The 17,720-nt window shown below is 33.6% G+C and overlaps 1 protein-coding gene across 1 annotated transcript; it reads right to left on the bottom strand.

The window, feature by feature from the left end:
* Positions 1-6,848: 6,848 nt before the first annotated feature.
* LOC127112212 (sugar transporter ERD6-like 6) lies at positions 6,849-15,964 on the bottom strand. Its single transcript, XM_051046276.1, has 7 exons — positions 15,511-15,964; positions 8,032-8,174; positions 7,883-7,942; positions 7,602-7,667; positions 7,454-7,513; positions 7,235-7,349; positions 6,849-7,157 (listed from the first exon to the last, which is right to left on the bottom strand). Exons 3-7 carry the CDS (start codon positions 7,925-7,927, stop codon positions 7,045-7,047), a joined length of 399 nt encoding a protein of 132 aa, XP_050902233.1. The 5' UTR covers positions 7,928-7,942; positions 8,032-8,174; positions 15,511-15,964; the 3' UTR covers positions 6,849-7,044.
* Between the last annotated feature and the right edge of the window lie 1,756 nt (positions 15,965-17,720).

Raw genomic sequence — 17,720 nt, forward strand, 5'->3', positions numbered from 1 at the left:
GCATACACGACTTTAAACTGTCGACAACATAATAAGAATAGCAATACAACAATGTTTTCAACGAAATCAACTTATAATCAACTTATAATCAACTTTGGCTCACCAAGCCTACAACTCAGTATTTTCAACAACTTTAACACAACTTATCAACATATTTGTATCAACACTTCATAACATAAACTCAACAAAGTTACTCATAAAAATTAACGATAATAGGCCAATAACCAATAATGTTCACAACATTAAAATATCAATTTTTCCAATTTCCAACAGTGTTAACCGGTTAACGCCCTGGGTTAACCGATTAACGCAGGACAAAACACACTTTCTGGCAAAACGCAACAGTGTTAACCGGTTAACGCCCTGGGTTAACCGGTTAACGCAGGCAAAACAGCATTTTTCCACAAAATATAATAGTGTTAACCGGTTAACGCCCTGGGTTAACCGGTTAACGCAGACAAAACAGCAGTTCCTGCGCTAACACAAGGCAGAATGCAGAGTTCTCCGCATTTTCCGCCGTTGGAGGACTTCCGGACCTCCGATTCAATTTCCGTAAACAGCTATACGTTCGGGGGAACACGACTCACACAATTACGGACTCAATTACAGCTTTAATACAACTTATTCATCACAATATTTCAGCATTCAACTTCCCAATTAGGGTCAATTTCACGGTTTATCACTACCCATGACATGTTAATCTATAATACCCATTAAACGACGATAAACCCCCCTTACATGAGATAATCCGGCAATCTCTAAGCTTCAAGCTTTTCCGTTCTTCAACCTTTGCTCTCTAGCTCTTCCCCTTTGCCCTTTCTCCACTTTCCACTTTTCAGCCGCTTTCTGTTTCACGTGAAAACTCTTTACCAAAAATGAAAACCCTTTTTCTCTTATTCCAACTTATATATTTTCCACTAATTATTATTCCAAATAATAATAATAATAATAATCCAATAATTCAATTTATTTAATTAAATTAATAAATATATTATTAACTTAATTTAAATAATTCTCTTATTTTATTCGGGGTGTTACACATTACATCCTCATACCAAAAACATTAAAGAACACAAATTCAAAAACATTAAAGAAGAATTTAAGTTTATACATTGAGTTATTTATTGATTTGCTTGAAAAAAAACGGTTAAATAAAGTCACGTCACATTGCAATTTTCTCAATTCAAACAAAATTCAATGCGCAAATATTATATATTATAAATAAAATTTAATATGCATCTGAATAAATATCATATTTTTTATCATATAAGTAATTTATATTAAAATCAAACTTATAAAAAAAGACGTTGTTAATATTTTCACGCGTTAGCGTAATAAAAAAAAAGGACAAACGTGCTCGTGTTCTAAAATCCAAGTAATTCATAAGTCATAGTTGTTGTTCTACCAAATCTAGACTAAAACAAAGTATCTTCATTCTCCAGGTATACATTTTTTTTGTCACAATAACCCATATTATATTCAAGCGAGTCAAATGTTTAAAATGTATTTCTTTGATGATATGACATTCCGTCATGTATTTGTAGTTTTTTAAATCTCAATAGCACATTGATAAAGGGATGTACGAAGAATTGATTCGAATCTTTATAAGGTAAAAAAAATTATATTACACTATTTACTATTAATTTTACTATCTTTTTCTCTAAAAAAAAATTCTAATTTGAGAATCCTACATTTTTTCTTTACTACGGAAAACAATTACCGGAAAAAAGAAAATACTTCGAATAAATATTTCATGTTCGGCATTCCTCTTAAAGAATGTCATTGATTACATAGTATCAATAGTATTTTGCATGCTTCCATATAATTTTGAATATCTTTGTTTACCATTTTCAAAATTTAATAATATTATTTTTAATGCGACCTACAATAGAAACCTCATAAAAAGAAAAATTGACGCTTATTTTTCTCTGCTGTGCGCATTAAACCGTGCCTGTATGATCGCTAGTATGGTATAAAGAAAGTTTACACTAACAATGTACTATCTTTAATCTCTATTAATATATAATAAAAAAATTAATAAAATCAGTTTTTGCTTTCTTTTTAATTAACAGTACAAGTTATGAGTGCAGAATCATAATTTGGCTGAAAAAAACCTCCTTCAATAATCATAAATATTATTTTTCAAAGTGTAATAATTTATAACGTTGAATATTTATTGTATGTAGCATTAAAAAAAACGGGCAGACGGGCACGGAAGTGTATGTACAAGTTATGAATATTATTTTATGTCATTTTACATTTATAAGTTAGTTGAATTGTTAATTTTACCCAATTCTTCAATTATCTTATCAATTATCGATCATCAATCATCCACAATAAACTATAAACCATCAGTTATCAGTCATCAATCATAAACTATAAGGTAGTATATTAATCGACCGTAATTTTTATCAAACAGAATCTTCATTCGTGGTTAAAGCATGGAGGATTGTGTCGTCCTTTCTAACTTGAGTTTAGTGGTTTCTTTTACTTTTGTGATCGTTCAATCAAACTTTGATTTTGTGATGGTTTCTCTCATTTAAAAAAAGATTCTATGTCAGTAGACAAAAATAATATCCATCCTTTTAATAAAATTATTATCCAATTTTATTTAATAATAAATTCTTTTTAATTTGTGTGAAATAACTTAACATACACTTTTTTGCCAAGAAAATGAGTTGATTTTATATCCAACAGGGACAATAAAATATAGTTAACTATTTCTATCTATTGTTTGGAAAATAAAAAATGTAATTACAGTATTAACATAGAATCAATGATTAATGATATATGTTTCATATATTACATATAATTACAAATGTATACTTGTCTTATTCAAACAATGAAATAAATCTATAATGTTTATAAAGAAATTTGTAGCACTACTAAATGGAATCTATGTAGAGTTTGGTATCTGTTGTGAGAAAATTCTTGAACCAAGATGCTGAAATCTTTTGATATCTTTTTAAATCATTTTTATAATCCACAAATATCATTCCAAATCTCATGGTATAATTCAAAATATCTTTTTTACATTTTTATAAGTATTTATTGACTTAAATTTATAAATAAAAAAATACTTATTTAATCGATTCTTTAAGATAAAAAAGATGACGATAATGATAATCAATTCTATAAATATCGAGAAGAGATTCCTCAAGTGATAACGTTGGATCGTCGTGCTCATTTATACCTACAAATATTATGATAAAGTTAAATTATTATCCATATTTTCAATAAATAAAAATAAAATAAAATTTCATGTAGGAACTTAATTATACATAATAATATATTTTTTTCATACCATTTTCAGTTATCTATACCTATAGATAAAGGGGATAGATGAAAATGGTATGACCTTTGGAGGAGGAGGGGGGGTGAAAGGAGTGCTTAAATTTTTGTGTATGTAAACCAAAGAGTAAAGGGGGTTTAGGAGTGAAGGATCTCTGACTAATTAATCTTTCCCTTCTAGCAAAGTGAAGGTGGAGCATACTTGTAAGGGACTCGAGGCTTTGGAGGGTTACTCTTATAGCTAGATGCAGAGCCATATATATTACCTCTCTTAGAGTGGGTACATTGGAGAGTTTATACTCCTCCTCCTTTTGGTGGAAAGAGGCATTTATTCTCTAAGATGAAGAGGAAGGTATCTCTAATTGGTTTACTTATGAGACTGTCAGGAAATGGCGGTAAGGTTTTCATACTTATTTATGGAATGACCCTTGGTTAGAAAGCATCCCCTTAATATCTAAGTTTTGTCTCTATTGTCCAACTCTCTCAAACCTGAAGGATTGGTGGATGAGATTAGAGTGATTACCAATAGGGTTTTTACTTGGGATCTTAGATGGAAAATATATTTCTTACTTAGAGAGTTACATGTGTATGATGTGTTTCTAACTCTGCTTAGAGATGTTATTCTTAACGTGGACAGATATAAGGGAACTTGGAAGCACTCTAGTGAAGGAAGTTTCTTGGTGGGCTCCACTTACTTTGTCTACATAGAGGGTTAGATTTCTTTTATGACATCACCTTCAGATCAGGAATAGATCCTTCCCTTTATTTGGAGTTGTTAGGCCCCATCTAAGATCTTGGTCTTCTTCTGAAAACTTCTCCAAGATAAAATTTTGACCAAGGGTAACTTGTTTAGAAGAGGGGGTGTTTTATGATCCTAATTGTATCTATTTCCCTTTATGTGGGGTTTCAGCCAAGATGATATCTCATCATTTTTTTACTTGTGTGTTAACTTCATCATCTAGTATAATCTTTTTCAAAAGCCTAAGACACTGTTGAGTCTTTTCTTTCTTTAGAGAGTATCATTAAGTTTAAGGGTGGTTATCTTATGGTTTAGTTTGTTCTGGTCTGGTCTATCTGGAAATCTAGAAATGATGTTACATTTAATGGAGTCACAAAAACAACGAGAGAGGTGATTGAAGAGAGCACTTTTTTTTATTCGAAATGGTTTTTGGGTAAATTTTGGGTGAAGTCTTGCACCTTCTCGGATTGGTTTAAGAATTGTTTCCTCTACTTGCACCTATTGCGGACCCAATGTTTATACTGTTTTAGATTCTGGTTTTTGATCTTCTGTTATTATTTTGATAAAATCTAATATGTTAATTATGGATTTGGTGGGTTGAAGATCTAACTTATTAGTAGTGAGGTGGTTCTTTTTTAGTTGTGATATGCTCATGGGTGGTCACATCATTATTTACTTATTTGGATAATTTTTATGGCTTTTGTTTGTATTTTATGGGTTGTATCTTTTTAGCTTTGGTTGTTTCCAAAAAAAAATTGTGATTTGTGAATACTTTATTGTATGGTGTTGGCTTCCCCTTTATAATAAATTATAGTGTTAAATATGTTTGCGGTCCTCCTAAATATCTTAAATTTTGTTTTTAGTCCCTCAAAATATTTTCTTCAAAGGATTTTCCTACTAAAATATTTCATCCACCTTTTGGTCCCTCTTGCAAATTAGCGACAATTTTTACAACTTAATGACATAATTAGTTACGATTTTAGCAACAGTTTATTACTTTGCGACTGACTTAGAGACAGTTTTAGCGACCGTTTCAGTATTAGGGACCAAAAGTGTGGATGAAAAACTTTATGAGGACAATTTTTTGAAGGAAATATTGAGGGACTAAAAATTAAATTTGAGATATTTAGGAGGACCACAAACATATTTAACCATATATTATATTTGTCATTAAAAAAATCCCAACATACCCAACTTTCTAACTAAGATTCAAAAACATTAAACTGTAAAACTAAAAAAGGGCTTGGCAAAGTAATTGACTCGTGCTCCTAATTTTAATAGGGAACATCAATTGCATCGACGCCAATGTGTTTTTTATTTTATTTACATTTACTGTAGATGTTCCAGCGAAAATTTTTTCCGACGTAAATAAAACATAATTTTTCACAGAAAAATGTTGAGATATAAGATATAATCCAAGTTGTGTGAGGCCCAAGCCCAAAGTTAATTAGGCTTTAAGATTATTATATTTGTTACTTAGCAGTCAAGTTACTTAGTTGTGTATAAATAGATACTTTATAATTCAGTTTTGTTACATAATTCAATAATATCAATCTTTATTTCCTCTCTCTCTCTCTCTCTCTCTCTCTCTCTCTCCCCCCCCCCCTCTCTCTCTCTCTCCTCACTAAAAGTGCCTCACGTACTAACAAATTAGTTTCTAGAGCTCTGCTTAAATTCTTGATCATGTTTTCAAGAATCACATATCGGTGATCGTGTTTCCAGGATCGTGGGTTGTTAATCAATCACTGCAAGGATGAATGGTACTAATGGAACTCTGAATTCACTTCTAATTCTTCACATAAAAAATTGGAACCAATGGATCAAGCAAATGAAATCCTTGTTCGACTTTCATGGAACCCTAAAAGTGGTTACTAATGGTGTCCTTGAGCTTACTGAGAATGCAATTGATGCTCATAGAGTCACAAACAAGGAGGCGAAGAAGAAAGTCTACAAGGTCAGGTATTACATTCAATCAATGCTAGATTCAGAAAGTTTCGATAAGATCTCTCATGCTGAATCGACGAATGAGGTATATGATATTCTTATCAAGTACTATGAAGGATGTGAGAAAGTCAAAGTTATCAAATTTCAGACTTTGTGACGACATTACGAATTGATGCGTATGAGAGAAGATGAAAAGGTTGCATCCTATGTGTTGAAGGTGCAGAATCCCGTCCATCTCATGAAGGATTCACTACGCCAAATAAGGGAAAAGAGGGCGCTTTTTTTGGTCTATAACAGCGCTTTAAAGCACCCTCTAATCTGGCGCTGGCATAGGTAAAGACAGCGCTTTTTTTCCTGGTGAAAGCGCTCTCTAAAGTGGCTCTTTAAGCCCTTTAAGGGCCACTTTAGAGGGCGCTTTTTAAAGAAAGCGCCCTCTAAAGTGGAAACTTTTAAGGGTTTAGAGGGCGCTTTTACTGGAAAGCGCCCTCTAAAGTGGAAACCTTTAAGGGTTTAGAGGGCGCTTTTACTGGAAAGCGCCCTCTAAAGTGGAAATTTAAAGGGTTTAGAGGGCGCTTATTTTGGAAAGCGCCCTCTAAAGTGGGTGGTTATTTAACATTTACATGCATCACATGTCTCTGTGACCATATTCTCATTTCAGGTTATGTTGCATCCACAAGAGGTAACCAGAAGAAAATGGCATACAGCAGCTTGTTATAATTCACAAGAGCAACTAAAGGTTCTTTTTATGCTTTTATAATATTAAAATACAAATACTGATATATGCTTATTGTTTATATGATCCTCTTGCTATTTGAAATGTCATGAACCGAAACCACTGCTACTCTAATTGAAATGTATAATAACCACTCTCTTTCATTTATTTGTTTATAATCAATCAATTACAACAAAAATGCAAGTATGCTGCTAGATTAGAAAATCACACTGTTTTGGTATTTTTCATATTTAACAAGACCAAAGAGCACAAAAATGAATTGAGTTGATTCAGAAAAAAAAATATGAATGTGAATACATGAGTGAACACTAGCTGAAGTGCTACTCGAAAGGAAACTTCATCTGAAAAACTGTTGTATTTCTTCAAGAGTTTTTCCCTTTGTCTCGGGGACCCAAATTGCAACAAATCCTGCTGTGAAAACATACACTGCAGTATATATTGTGAAGGTTCCTGATAAAAACATAGGAAGCTTCTGGTTAGAAACAATAGATATTTATAGAAAATTAACATAGGCAATGCACACAAACCTCCCGAACTCCAATCCAAGAGCAAATTTGCTATTAATGTAACCAACCAGGAAAAGAACCAATTGGAAAGTGTTGCAAAACTTCCAGCTAGGCCTTTGATGTTAATCGGAAGAATCTATTATGTAAAATATATTCAACACATCAACTATCACATTATATTACAACAAAGGTTTGTTCATATAGGGTTGTCATGCATATTATTATTGAAGAAAATTGTACCTCAGACATTATAATCCATGGCATTGCTCCTAATCCTAGAGAGAATGCAATAACCATGACCTGAAAGAAATTGAAAGTTTATAATAATGAAGTTAGGGAAACAAACAATAGAAACCATCATTTGTGTAATAAAGTTGTATTTACACACCACAACTCCAGCCACCGATACGAGGCTCATTGTCGCATATAAATCAGAATCTGGTGATATATATTCCTGAGAGCAAATTCAACATAAAATATATTATCCATATAAAAACCAAAAATATAAAGAAGAATTTACTGATATATAATCCTGTGAATCTGTGTTACAAATTTCTGAACATTTATGCATGAATGCATGTGTAATATCTAGTTAATGTATTATGTATATATAAAAATAAACAAAAAAAAATGTTCAAAAAATATAACAAACAAAAAAATTATTATTACCTTCAAGTAGAATGATATTGAAACAACCAAAAGACTCAAAGCCATTGCAGATGAAGAAACCTGCAATAGGAGATTTTGATTAATCTCTTATTACCCTCCAAACAAATAGTAATGTGAATGCAAAAATTATCGAAAAAGCTCAGACTCACAATAAGTAAAAGCCGGCGACCCGATTTGTCTGCTAACCACAAAGTTAAAATCGTAGCAAGAACCTAAATGACATGTAAATATTGTTCAGATTATGGTCTGATAAATTTGGAACGTTACAAATTTAGCTTCCTTTCGGTCGAACCTGAACAACACCAAAAATGAACAATAGCGAACGTCAGAAGAGAAACCAAGTAATATGAAGATTAGAAAAATACCTATGGTGTCAAAATCGAACAACTAACAACGAATTAATAGAAGGAGGAAACGTCGTAGATCTAACAGAGGTGGAAGGAGAACGCCTTAGAAGTAGCGAAAATCGTAGCAGTGAGAACCCTAACGTGAAAAAGAACGAAAATAACAGAGAGTGAAATAACAAAACGCGCAGTATGTTATAATTTTAATGTTTACTAAAGGGGACCTTAGAGGGCGCTTGTGGAAAAAAAGCGCCCTCTAAAGGGGGCCTAAGAGGGCGCTAATGAAAGCGCTCTCTAAGGCTTTCCAAAAGCGCTTTATAAACTGGAAATGCACATGGACTTATAGAGCGCTTTTTTAAAAGCGCCCTCTAAGGGTAACCTTAGAGGGCGCTTTCTAAAAAGCGCCCTGTATTGTTGTCCCTCTATCTCCTCCTTATTTTTTCACTTCACCTTAGAGGGCGCTTTATTACAAAAGCGCCCTCTAAAGTGTGCTGTCTATTCCAGTTGTTCGCTCCTTATTTTTTCGCTTCACTTTAGAGTGCGCTTTTGTAATAAAGCGCCCTCTAAGATGCGCTGTCTATTCCAGTTTTTGGCGTAGTGATTATGGTGAAACCTGAACTGATAAGATGATAGTTGAAAAGGTAATGTGTACGTTGACCTCTCATTTTGATCAAATTATCGTAGTTATTCAAGAATCCAACAATCTTGAAACCCAGAAACTGGAAGATTTGGTTGGTTCATTGGAGGCACATGAGATTAGGATTTTCGAAAGCAAAGGGGTTCAATATTCGATACAAGCACTGTAGGATGAGGCATGGAAGAAGCAAGGCGGTTTCAACAAATTAAAAGGTAAAAGAGACCAGACTCAGAACAAGAAGTCTTGGTTGAACCCTTAAAAGCATAAGGTCGATCATAGAGCTTTAGAATCCTCAAAAAGATGAGAAGGAAAGTCCTATTTGAAAGACAAGGAGAAAAAAGGTCTGAAGTACTATAGCTCTAAAAAATGGGGTCACTTAGCCAAGAATTGTTGGAACAATTAAGAGAAGGGAGCGACAAAAGGCAAGGAGGAAGGAGTGAACCTTTCACGCCAAAATTCAGATGATTATAAAGATATGATGGTTATGGCTGCAGTTGTAGATGACCATGTCAGCTCCAAGATCTGGTTCCTTGACTCGAGTTGCTCGAATCACATGACTGGTCAAAAAGTGTGGTTAGCAGATTTCGAATTGTCTAGGTAGAGCAAGGTCAAACTTGCTGATAATAGCTCGTTGCAAGAATAACATACTAGAGACATATTTATTCAAAGGGAGAAATGGAGGAAAATCTATGATCAAAGATGTACTCTATGTAATTGGAATGAAGTGAAATATGCTTAATGTTAGACAACTGGTCAAAAAAGGTTTCTCAGTGATTATGAAATATGGAGTCTGGGAATTGTTCAACACTCAGAATAATTTGGTCTTGAGATCTCCTTTGTCGAAGAATAGGACATTCAAGACCATGATCAGTTCGACTAAGGTACAATGTCTAAAAGTTATTGTTGACCACAAGCATAGTTGGATGTGGCATTTGAGGTTTTGACATATGAAGTTTTGATCACTCTATCAACTAATTACTCAAGATATGGTAATTGGTATACCAAGTCTTGAGATGCCCGACAAACTCTGTGAATGTTGCTTAGTCGATAAGCAAACCATAAAGTATTTCGTTTCGACTATGCAATTGAGATCCTCCTGCATAATCGAAGTTGTACATTCAGATGTATGTGACCCTTTTGAGGAGCATGACATTGGTGGAAACATGTATTTTTTTGTGTCGATGAGTTTAGTCGAAATTTGTGGATCTATGTGATCAAGAGAAAGGATGAAGTATTCAAAATCTTTAAGATATTCAATATGATTGTCGAAAACCAGAGTGAGAAGAAGATCCAAGTTTTGCGAACAGGTGGAGGTGGTGAATACACATCCAAGATGTTTGATGAGTTTTATGTAGAACATGGTATCAATCATAATGTAATTCCTCCGTATACGCCTCAACATTATGGAATATCAGAAAGGACAAAAAAGACCATATTGGACATGGCGAGATACATGTTGAAGCAGAAGAATTTTCCAAAATCCTTATGGGGTGAAATGTTTCCACTGTTGTTTACTTTCTGAACATCTGCCATACCAAGTTGAAGATCAAGGTTCCCGAAGAAGTTTGGAGTGAAAAACGACCATCGGTGAGTCATCTGAAAGTGTTTGACTCTATTTTTTACAAGCATGTTTCTGATGGTAGAAGAAGGAAGCCTGATGACAATAGTGAACCTATCATTCTGGTAAGATATCATAAAAATGGTGTATACAGGTTATTCAATCCAATTAATCAAAAGATCATGATGACTCAAGATATTGTGATTGATGAAAATTCTACCTGGGGTTGGAATTCTGGTGATCCAATTCACAAGCCATTAATAATCTATGATTTTGACGAAGTAAATAATGATGTCAAAGTCGAAGATATTATCGATATTCCTGTCAAAGTCGAAGAAACAATTGACCTACTTGATACAGTCGAAATCGAAGATCGTGTAGCTAGTAATAGTCAAAGACCTCAAATAACTAGAGCTCATCCAATAAGACTTTAAGACTATGAAGTCACTGGTGATGATGAAGTCACACCAAATGGAGAATTAGTTCATTTTTCCTTACTTGCAGGTGTTAAACTAAATAACTATAGAGAAGCCTTAACGATAAAAAATAGAAGTCAGCTATGTTCGAAGAGTTACAAGCAATTTAAAGAAACACACATAGGAGTTAGTCAAATTTCCAACACATACAAAAGCTATCAAAGTGAAATGTATTCAAGTTGAAGCACATTGTTGATGGGTCGATAGTAAGGCATAAGTTGAGATTGGTAGCTCGATGTTTTCTTCAAAGAGCAGGATTCGACTACTCTGAAGTGTATGCACCAGTAGCAAAATTGGAGACTATTCGACTAGTAGTCGCCTTGGCATATAAGTGAGGATGGGTGACATTTCACTTAGATGTGAAACAAAATTTTTAAATGGTCCCTTAGACGAAGAATTCTACGTCACACAACCACCTGGGTTTGTGATTCAAGAGGAAGCAAGGAAAGTATACAAGTTGCATAAAACGCTATATGGCCTCAAGCAGGCACCTAGGGCATGAAACAAGAATATCGACTCATATTTGGTCGAATTGGGATTCGTCAAATGTAAATATGAGTATGGTGTCTATGTTTAGGTTGTGGCATAAGATTTAACAATCATTTACGCATATGTCGATAACTTGATAGTAACTAGAAATAGCTTGGAGAACCTGTCGAAGTTCAAAGACCTGATGAAGAAGGAATTTGAAATGTCGGATATGGGAAACTTGTCTTATTTCCTAGTGAAGCTAGCAGAAATATACTCAAATGTATCACACGCTCGAACATACAACAGAGTCGCCATCGAACTTTATTTATTTCAGAAGGAAAGGGAAAACATCGATAAAACCCGAGGGAAAGAGATATATTGGGTAAGGAAGTCGGTTATGCAAGAGGAAGATATTAGCACCCCAAACATCCATGGTACTCCATGGGAACTGTTTTGATTGGCATCGCTCGAATAGGTGTTATAACTAAAGATTACTCGCAAAAGAATGGGGAAAAGGAAAGGAAATAGATAAAGTTCTCGGTGAGGATTGGGGCCCTCATGCCTACGTATCATCATAGTGCAATGAGGAATTCAGAGCTCCGTAGTTCAAAGAACTAAAGGTGGGAGGTGAAAAGAAGTTGTGATCAAAGTATGGTTTAAACCAAAGGATTAGTATGATTTGAACTCCGACAAGGGTGAAACATGAACCCAAGAGTAAACACTGGTATGAACCAACAAGTGAGTGCCTACATCACGATTTCACTGTATCAGAACAACCAAAAAAAGAATGAATTAGGTGTTTGGTTTCATAGCACAAACAGCTCTTGGTTCCCAAAGAGGTGCAAGATGGAGCACAAAGGTATAGTATATTTGGCTCAAAATAAGGGTATATCACATGGAGTGAATGAAAGTAGAATATTGATGTATCATGGAAATGAATGGAGGAATTCCCTAAGGTAGGAATGATAAATAAGTATGCTCGTAGAGGATTCGAACCCTCGTGCCTAAGTATTCTCATCGTGCAATGAGAAAATCAAAGCAATCGTAGTTCAGCCTACTATGGTTGAAAGTAAGATGATTGATAAGGCAAGAGGAGATTGATAGATTGATTTTCCATGGTTCAATACCCTTCAAGGCTGAAAAAGAGTGCCAAGGTTCACGACCTTCAAGGTGAGGTGTCACTACCAGAGTCTAAGACTAATGTTGTCAAGGAATCAAATTGCCAAGGTTTAACACCTCACAAGGTGAATAGAATCAAGTGCCAGAGTCCATGACTCTCAAGGCGAAGGACTGAATTAAATAACCAAGGTTTAACACCTCACAAGGTAAAAGAGACAGGTATGCCAGAGTCTATGACTCTCAAGGCGAAGATTAAAATCAAAGAGCCAAGGTTTAACACCTTACAAGGCAAATAAAGTTAGATGCTAGAGTTTACGACTCTCAAGGCGAAGATAAAAATTGAATAGGCAAGGTTTAACACCTTACAGGGAAAAGAGAGTTAGATGCCAGAGTTTACGACTCTCAGGGCGAAGATCAAAATCGAATTGCTAAGGTTTAACACCTCACAAGGCAAAGATAGTTAGATACCAAAGTCTAAGACTCTCAAGGCAAAGATCCAAATCAAATGGCCAAGGTTTAACACCTCACAAGGCAAATAATTGATTGGAAGAGGGTGTACAACCACGAGTTGCTAATAGCAAATGATGCTCCACTATTGGAGTGTCGGAAGATTGATCGATAGATAGAGTAGATTGATAAATAAGGTAGCTCGCGAAGAAACTGGGTTCTCCTACCTACGTATCCTTATAGTGCAATAAGGAAATCAGAGCTTTCGTAGTTCAGTCTACTACGGCTGAAAACAAACTGATTAAAGAGGCAAAAGAAGATGATAGAATGGTTGAATGAAAGAATGGAATAGACTTGATAGTTACTTGATAAGAATCACACTAAAGTCTATGAGTAAAGGTGAATACGATGAGCGCTGGGTCATTCGTCCCATACTCAAAGATGTCTAGAATGGGGGTAGGATATCTCCAGTCCTATTCCATTTTTTCTACTTAAGGCCCGTGACATGTAACTCTCGTCTTAACTTTCAAGTGGGAGAGAAGAATATTTGTTGTTTCTTGTGATGACTATGAAGACCTTAACAATCGTTCGATTTGAATTGAACTAAAGTCTATGAATAGAGGTGAATAAGATGAGCGCTGGATCATTCGTCCCATACCCAAAGATATCCAGAATGGGGGTAGGAATTCTCCAGTCCCATTCCTTCTCCATTGCTTAAGGCTCGTGTCGTGCAACTTGAATCATGATTGAGAAGTTGTTGATGTAGTCCTTGCTTGTCGCATTACTGCTTCGTGAAGAGAGACTTGTCAATCGTATGATTCGAATTATGCAAAAGTCTATGAATAGAGGTGAATACGATGAGCATTGGGTCATTCGTCTCATACCCAAAGATATTCAGAATGAGGGTAAGAATTCTCTAGTCTCATTCCTTCTCTATTTCTTAAGGTTCGTGTCGCACACTTCTAACTTTGATTTGACAAGCTCTTGAAAATTGTCACCTTTGACGTGTCTTCTATTATCCGCTACTTGGTATGACTGAGGATGCCTTGATTGCGAATATGATTTGAGATCTTGAGTTCCACAGCTTAGAAGAAAAAAATCTTATTAAGTGACCAAGGGTCTTTTGGTCACTCAAATTAGACTGTGGGATTATACAAGATCAAAGAATTTAATTGATTAAAACTGCTTTTGATCAATTTAAATCAGAGAGTTTGAATTAATTTGTAAACTAGGTTAAAACATAATCTAATGGTTGAAATTTATTACAAAGGTTATACCTAAAAGAGCATGCAATTATTGAGACTTGATTAAGATTCTAAGTCACAATTAATCCTAAGGGAATATGTCATATTAAAAGGTTAAAATATCAAAATAAACCTCCTAAGTGCAAAATGTTAATTTCACAAAATATTGATATTGGATTAATTTTCTAACCATGCAAATGAATTAAAAACAATTATATCTAATCTATCCTAAAATTCTAAAAGTCTAAAAAGTTATCTAATTAATTCTAAATCTAATTAACTAATCAAATAGTGATATGTGACTAGAATTGTAAATAAGATTAGATAAAATTAATATGATGTAATAATAATTATATCTAAACTTTTCTAAGTTAATATTAAGTGTAACAAAAAAAATTAATATGGAGCTAACGTTTTCTATACTAATATTTTTCAAGTTAATGCTAATATTCCAAGCTAATGCTAAAGCTAATATTTTCTAATCTAATATTAAGTGCAAACAAAGTTATTGTGGATCTAACGTTTTCTGTATAAACAGTTAATGTTAACATTTTCTAAACTAATATTAAGTGTAAAAAAGAAATTAACATGGAGCTCAAATTTTCTATACTGACATGCTAATATTCTAAGCTAATGTTAGATAATGCTAACATTCTAATTTCACAGGTTGTTCTAGAACGGGATCAAACCGGTAATTATGCTCATGTCCAGCTTTAACGATCCTCTATAAGCAATATGCTTATATTGATGTTCCTGATCAATTATATATAGATTTCTATATGTATATACATTATTAACTTTATATATACCGATACAAAAATAATAAGAATAATTGAAAAGAAAAAAAATAAATATGCATTAAGAAATATAAAGTGGTAATAATTAAATATAAAGAAATTTTTTAACTTTGAACAAGTTTTCGGTAACGGTCAACAAAACCGAATTCGACATGTTAATATATTGTTGGAATCAGAATTTCGCAAAGTAATCAAATATATATTTTAAATTGCGAAACAAGCTACAAATTATACCGAAAAAGATAAAAATGGACGAAAAATTCAATTAAAGAATGACTTGGTTCGGCTAAAATATGGATCGGAATGGAAAACTAATTATATATTCATGATCAGCGCAAAAGAATAATTCAAATGATATACTCGCATGTTAATATTAGTTAAGAATTAAAAAAAAATATACTATTTTCAAGTTTATGTGTCTAATGCAAAAATAAGTGATTATCCAATAAGCAATTCCAAAACAGTAGCTTAAGCTAAATCAACCAACAAATATCCAATAATTCATGGTAAGGGTTTGGAAAAGATATAGGATTACCGACGGAACGGAGATTTGCTCTGATTAGTGTTGAGAATCGAAATGTCAAAGAGAAACTCGGAATACTTCAAGAATAAGCTCCTTTAATCCAATTAAATTCCAAGCTTGATGATTATTTTTTATGATAAATTAATGTAGAAGATGAATTTTGGATGTAGAATATTGATGAATAAGTTTGAATTGATGAATCTTGGATGATGATTGTTGATGATAGTGTAGGAATTGTTGATGGACGATTTTTGATGATAATGCTTGAATTGTTGATTGATAATTATTGATGATGATATAGAAATTGTTGATGGCTAAGTTCCACCATTTTAGAACTTCAATATGAAATTCTAAATGGTGATGAAGATGAACTTTAGTGAGGGTGAGGGAGAAGATGAATATTGAGAGAGAAATTGAGAAGAAAAAGTTGTGGAAAAATAATGATTAATTGTGAATTTTCCAAGTTAGGTTAGTTAACCCCCAAAAATGTGAAAAATAACTTGTTTATATAGACTTGGTAGGTGAATGATCACCCTTGGATTGTGATCCAAGTAATTGGTTTTATCAATGGTTAGAAATTAATTTAAGCTCAAGTTGCGGATTGCCAATTTCAACCATAGGATTAATTGTAAAGAGTGGCTAGGATTGAGTGAAAAAAATGGAAGTTGAGATTTGTGTTTGTTTGGAAGTTTATGTTAGTTTAGAAGTTATGGTAGTTAAGGGTAATTAGGTACATGTATGGCTTATGGAGAAATAGGTAGTTAAAGATAGTTAGAGACCAGTGGTGTTGGAGTTTGACAAAAGTACCAAGTTAGGATGTAAGAGAAAGAGTCACTAGTAATTGAACTTAAATTTTCATGCATTTGCCTTGATTTTTCTACCACTTTTGGCTTAAATTTTGAGTGCCTTAATCCATGAATTTTATTATTTTTGAGAACTGATATTTTTCACTAAATGAATGAAATCTCTCTTTTATTTCAACTTTGTCATTTCCTTTGAATCCAAGTAAACCTCTGAATTAATTGATGATTGTTTCAATCTCTTCTGATAGCCATGAATCTCAAATAAAGAGATGATCTCCACCACAAGTAATACGAAAAATAAACCTGAATATTTTACCAAATAATATCGACCTCGAAAATCCACTTAAATTGATTAAATTCATTATCATCGAACATTTGGCCTAAATTTGTTACCATATGCAAATGTCGATGAGTGCATGATCAAAGTAGAAAAAGTATACAAATGAACAAAACCATAAGTCAAACAAATTAAAAAAAATAGGACAAATTTTGGGGTATGACACCTAGGCATGGAATTTCATATGTCGAAGTAAGGTATGGTTCTACATCAAAGAAAGTATGTCAAAGGGATACTCAAGAGATTCAGGATGTATGATTCGACTCCTACATCTTTGTCTGTCGAGGCAAATTTGAAGTTGGAGACGCATGGAGAGGAAGACAGAGTCGATACAACTTTGTTCAAACAAATTGTCGGATCTATGATATATGTGTGCAATAGTCAGTCTAATATAGGTTTCTCAGTCAAATTAGTGAGCAGATACATGAGTGAACCAAGGGTGTCACACATAAACGCTGCAAGAAGAATCCTAAGATACTTAAAAGGATCGATAAACTTTGGAATTCTATTTCGATGAGACTCTGAAAACAAAAAAGTTATGGTTACTTGCTATTCAGATGTTGATTGGTGTAGAGATAAGGAAGATCAAAGAAACATAAGTGGTTATTTCTATCAAGTATTTGGTGTCCCGATCTCATGGAGCTCGAGAAAACAACTCGTGGTTGCATTATCGTCGTGTGAGGATAAATATATAACAAGATCTTATGTTGTGTGTCAAGCAATCTGGATCAAATCGGTGCTATAAGAGATTGAGTTCGAAGTGAAGAAACCTCTGGTGTTGTAGACCGACAACAAGTTAACCATAAATCTTGTGAAGAATCCAGTTTTGCATGGAAAGAGTAAGCACATCGAAGATAGATTTCACTGCATCGAAAGAGTAAGCACATTGAAGATAGATTTCACTTCTTAAGGGAGAAGGTAAATCGAGGTGAACTTGTAGTAAGACATTACTCAAGTGAAGCATAATTAGATTGAATATCGATAAATTAGGAATACGTCAGGTCGACTATAATTAGCGTTTGTTCGACAACTTGGATTATAGGAGGTATGTTGAGATATAAGATATAATTTATGTTGTGTGA

The sequence above is a fragment of the Lathyrus oleraceus genome, unplaced genomic scaffold, assembly GCF_024323335.1.
Source record: "Lathyrus oleraceus cultivar Zhongwan6 unplaced genomic scaffold, CAAS_Psat_ZW6_1.0 chrUn0057, whole genome shotgun sequence".
Classification (NCBI taxonomy): Eukaryota; Viridiplantae; Streptophyta; class Magnoliopsida; order Fabales; family Fabaceae; genus Lathyrus; species Lathyrus oleraceus.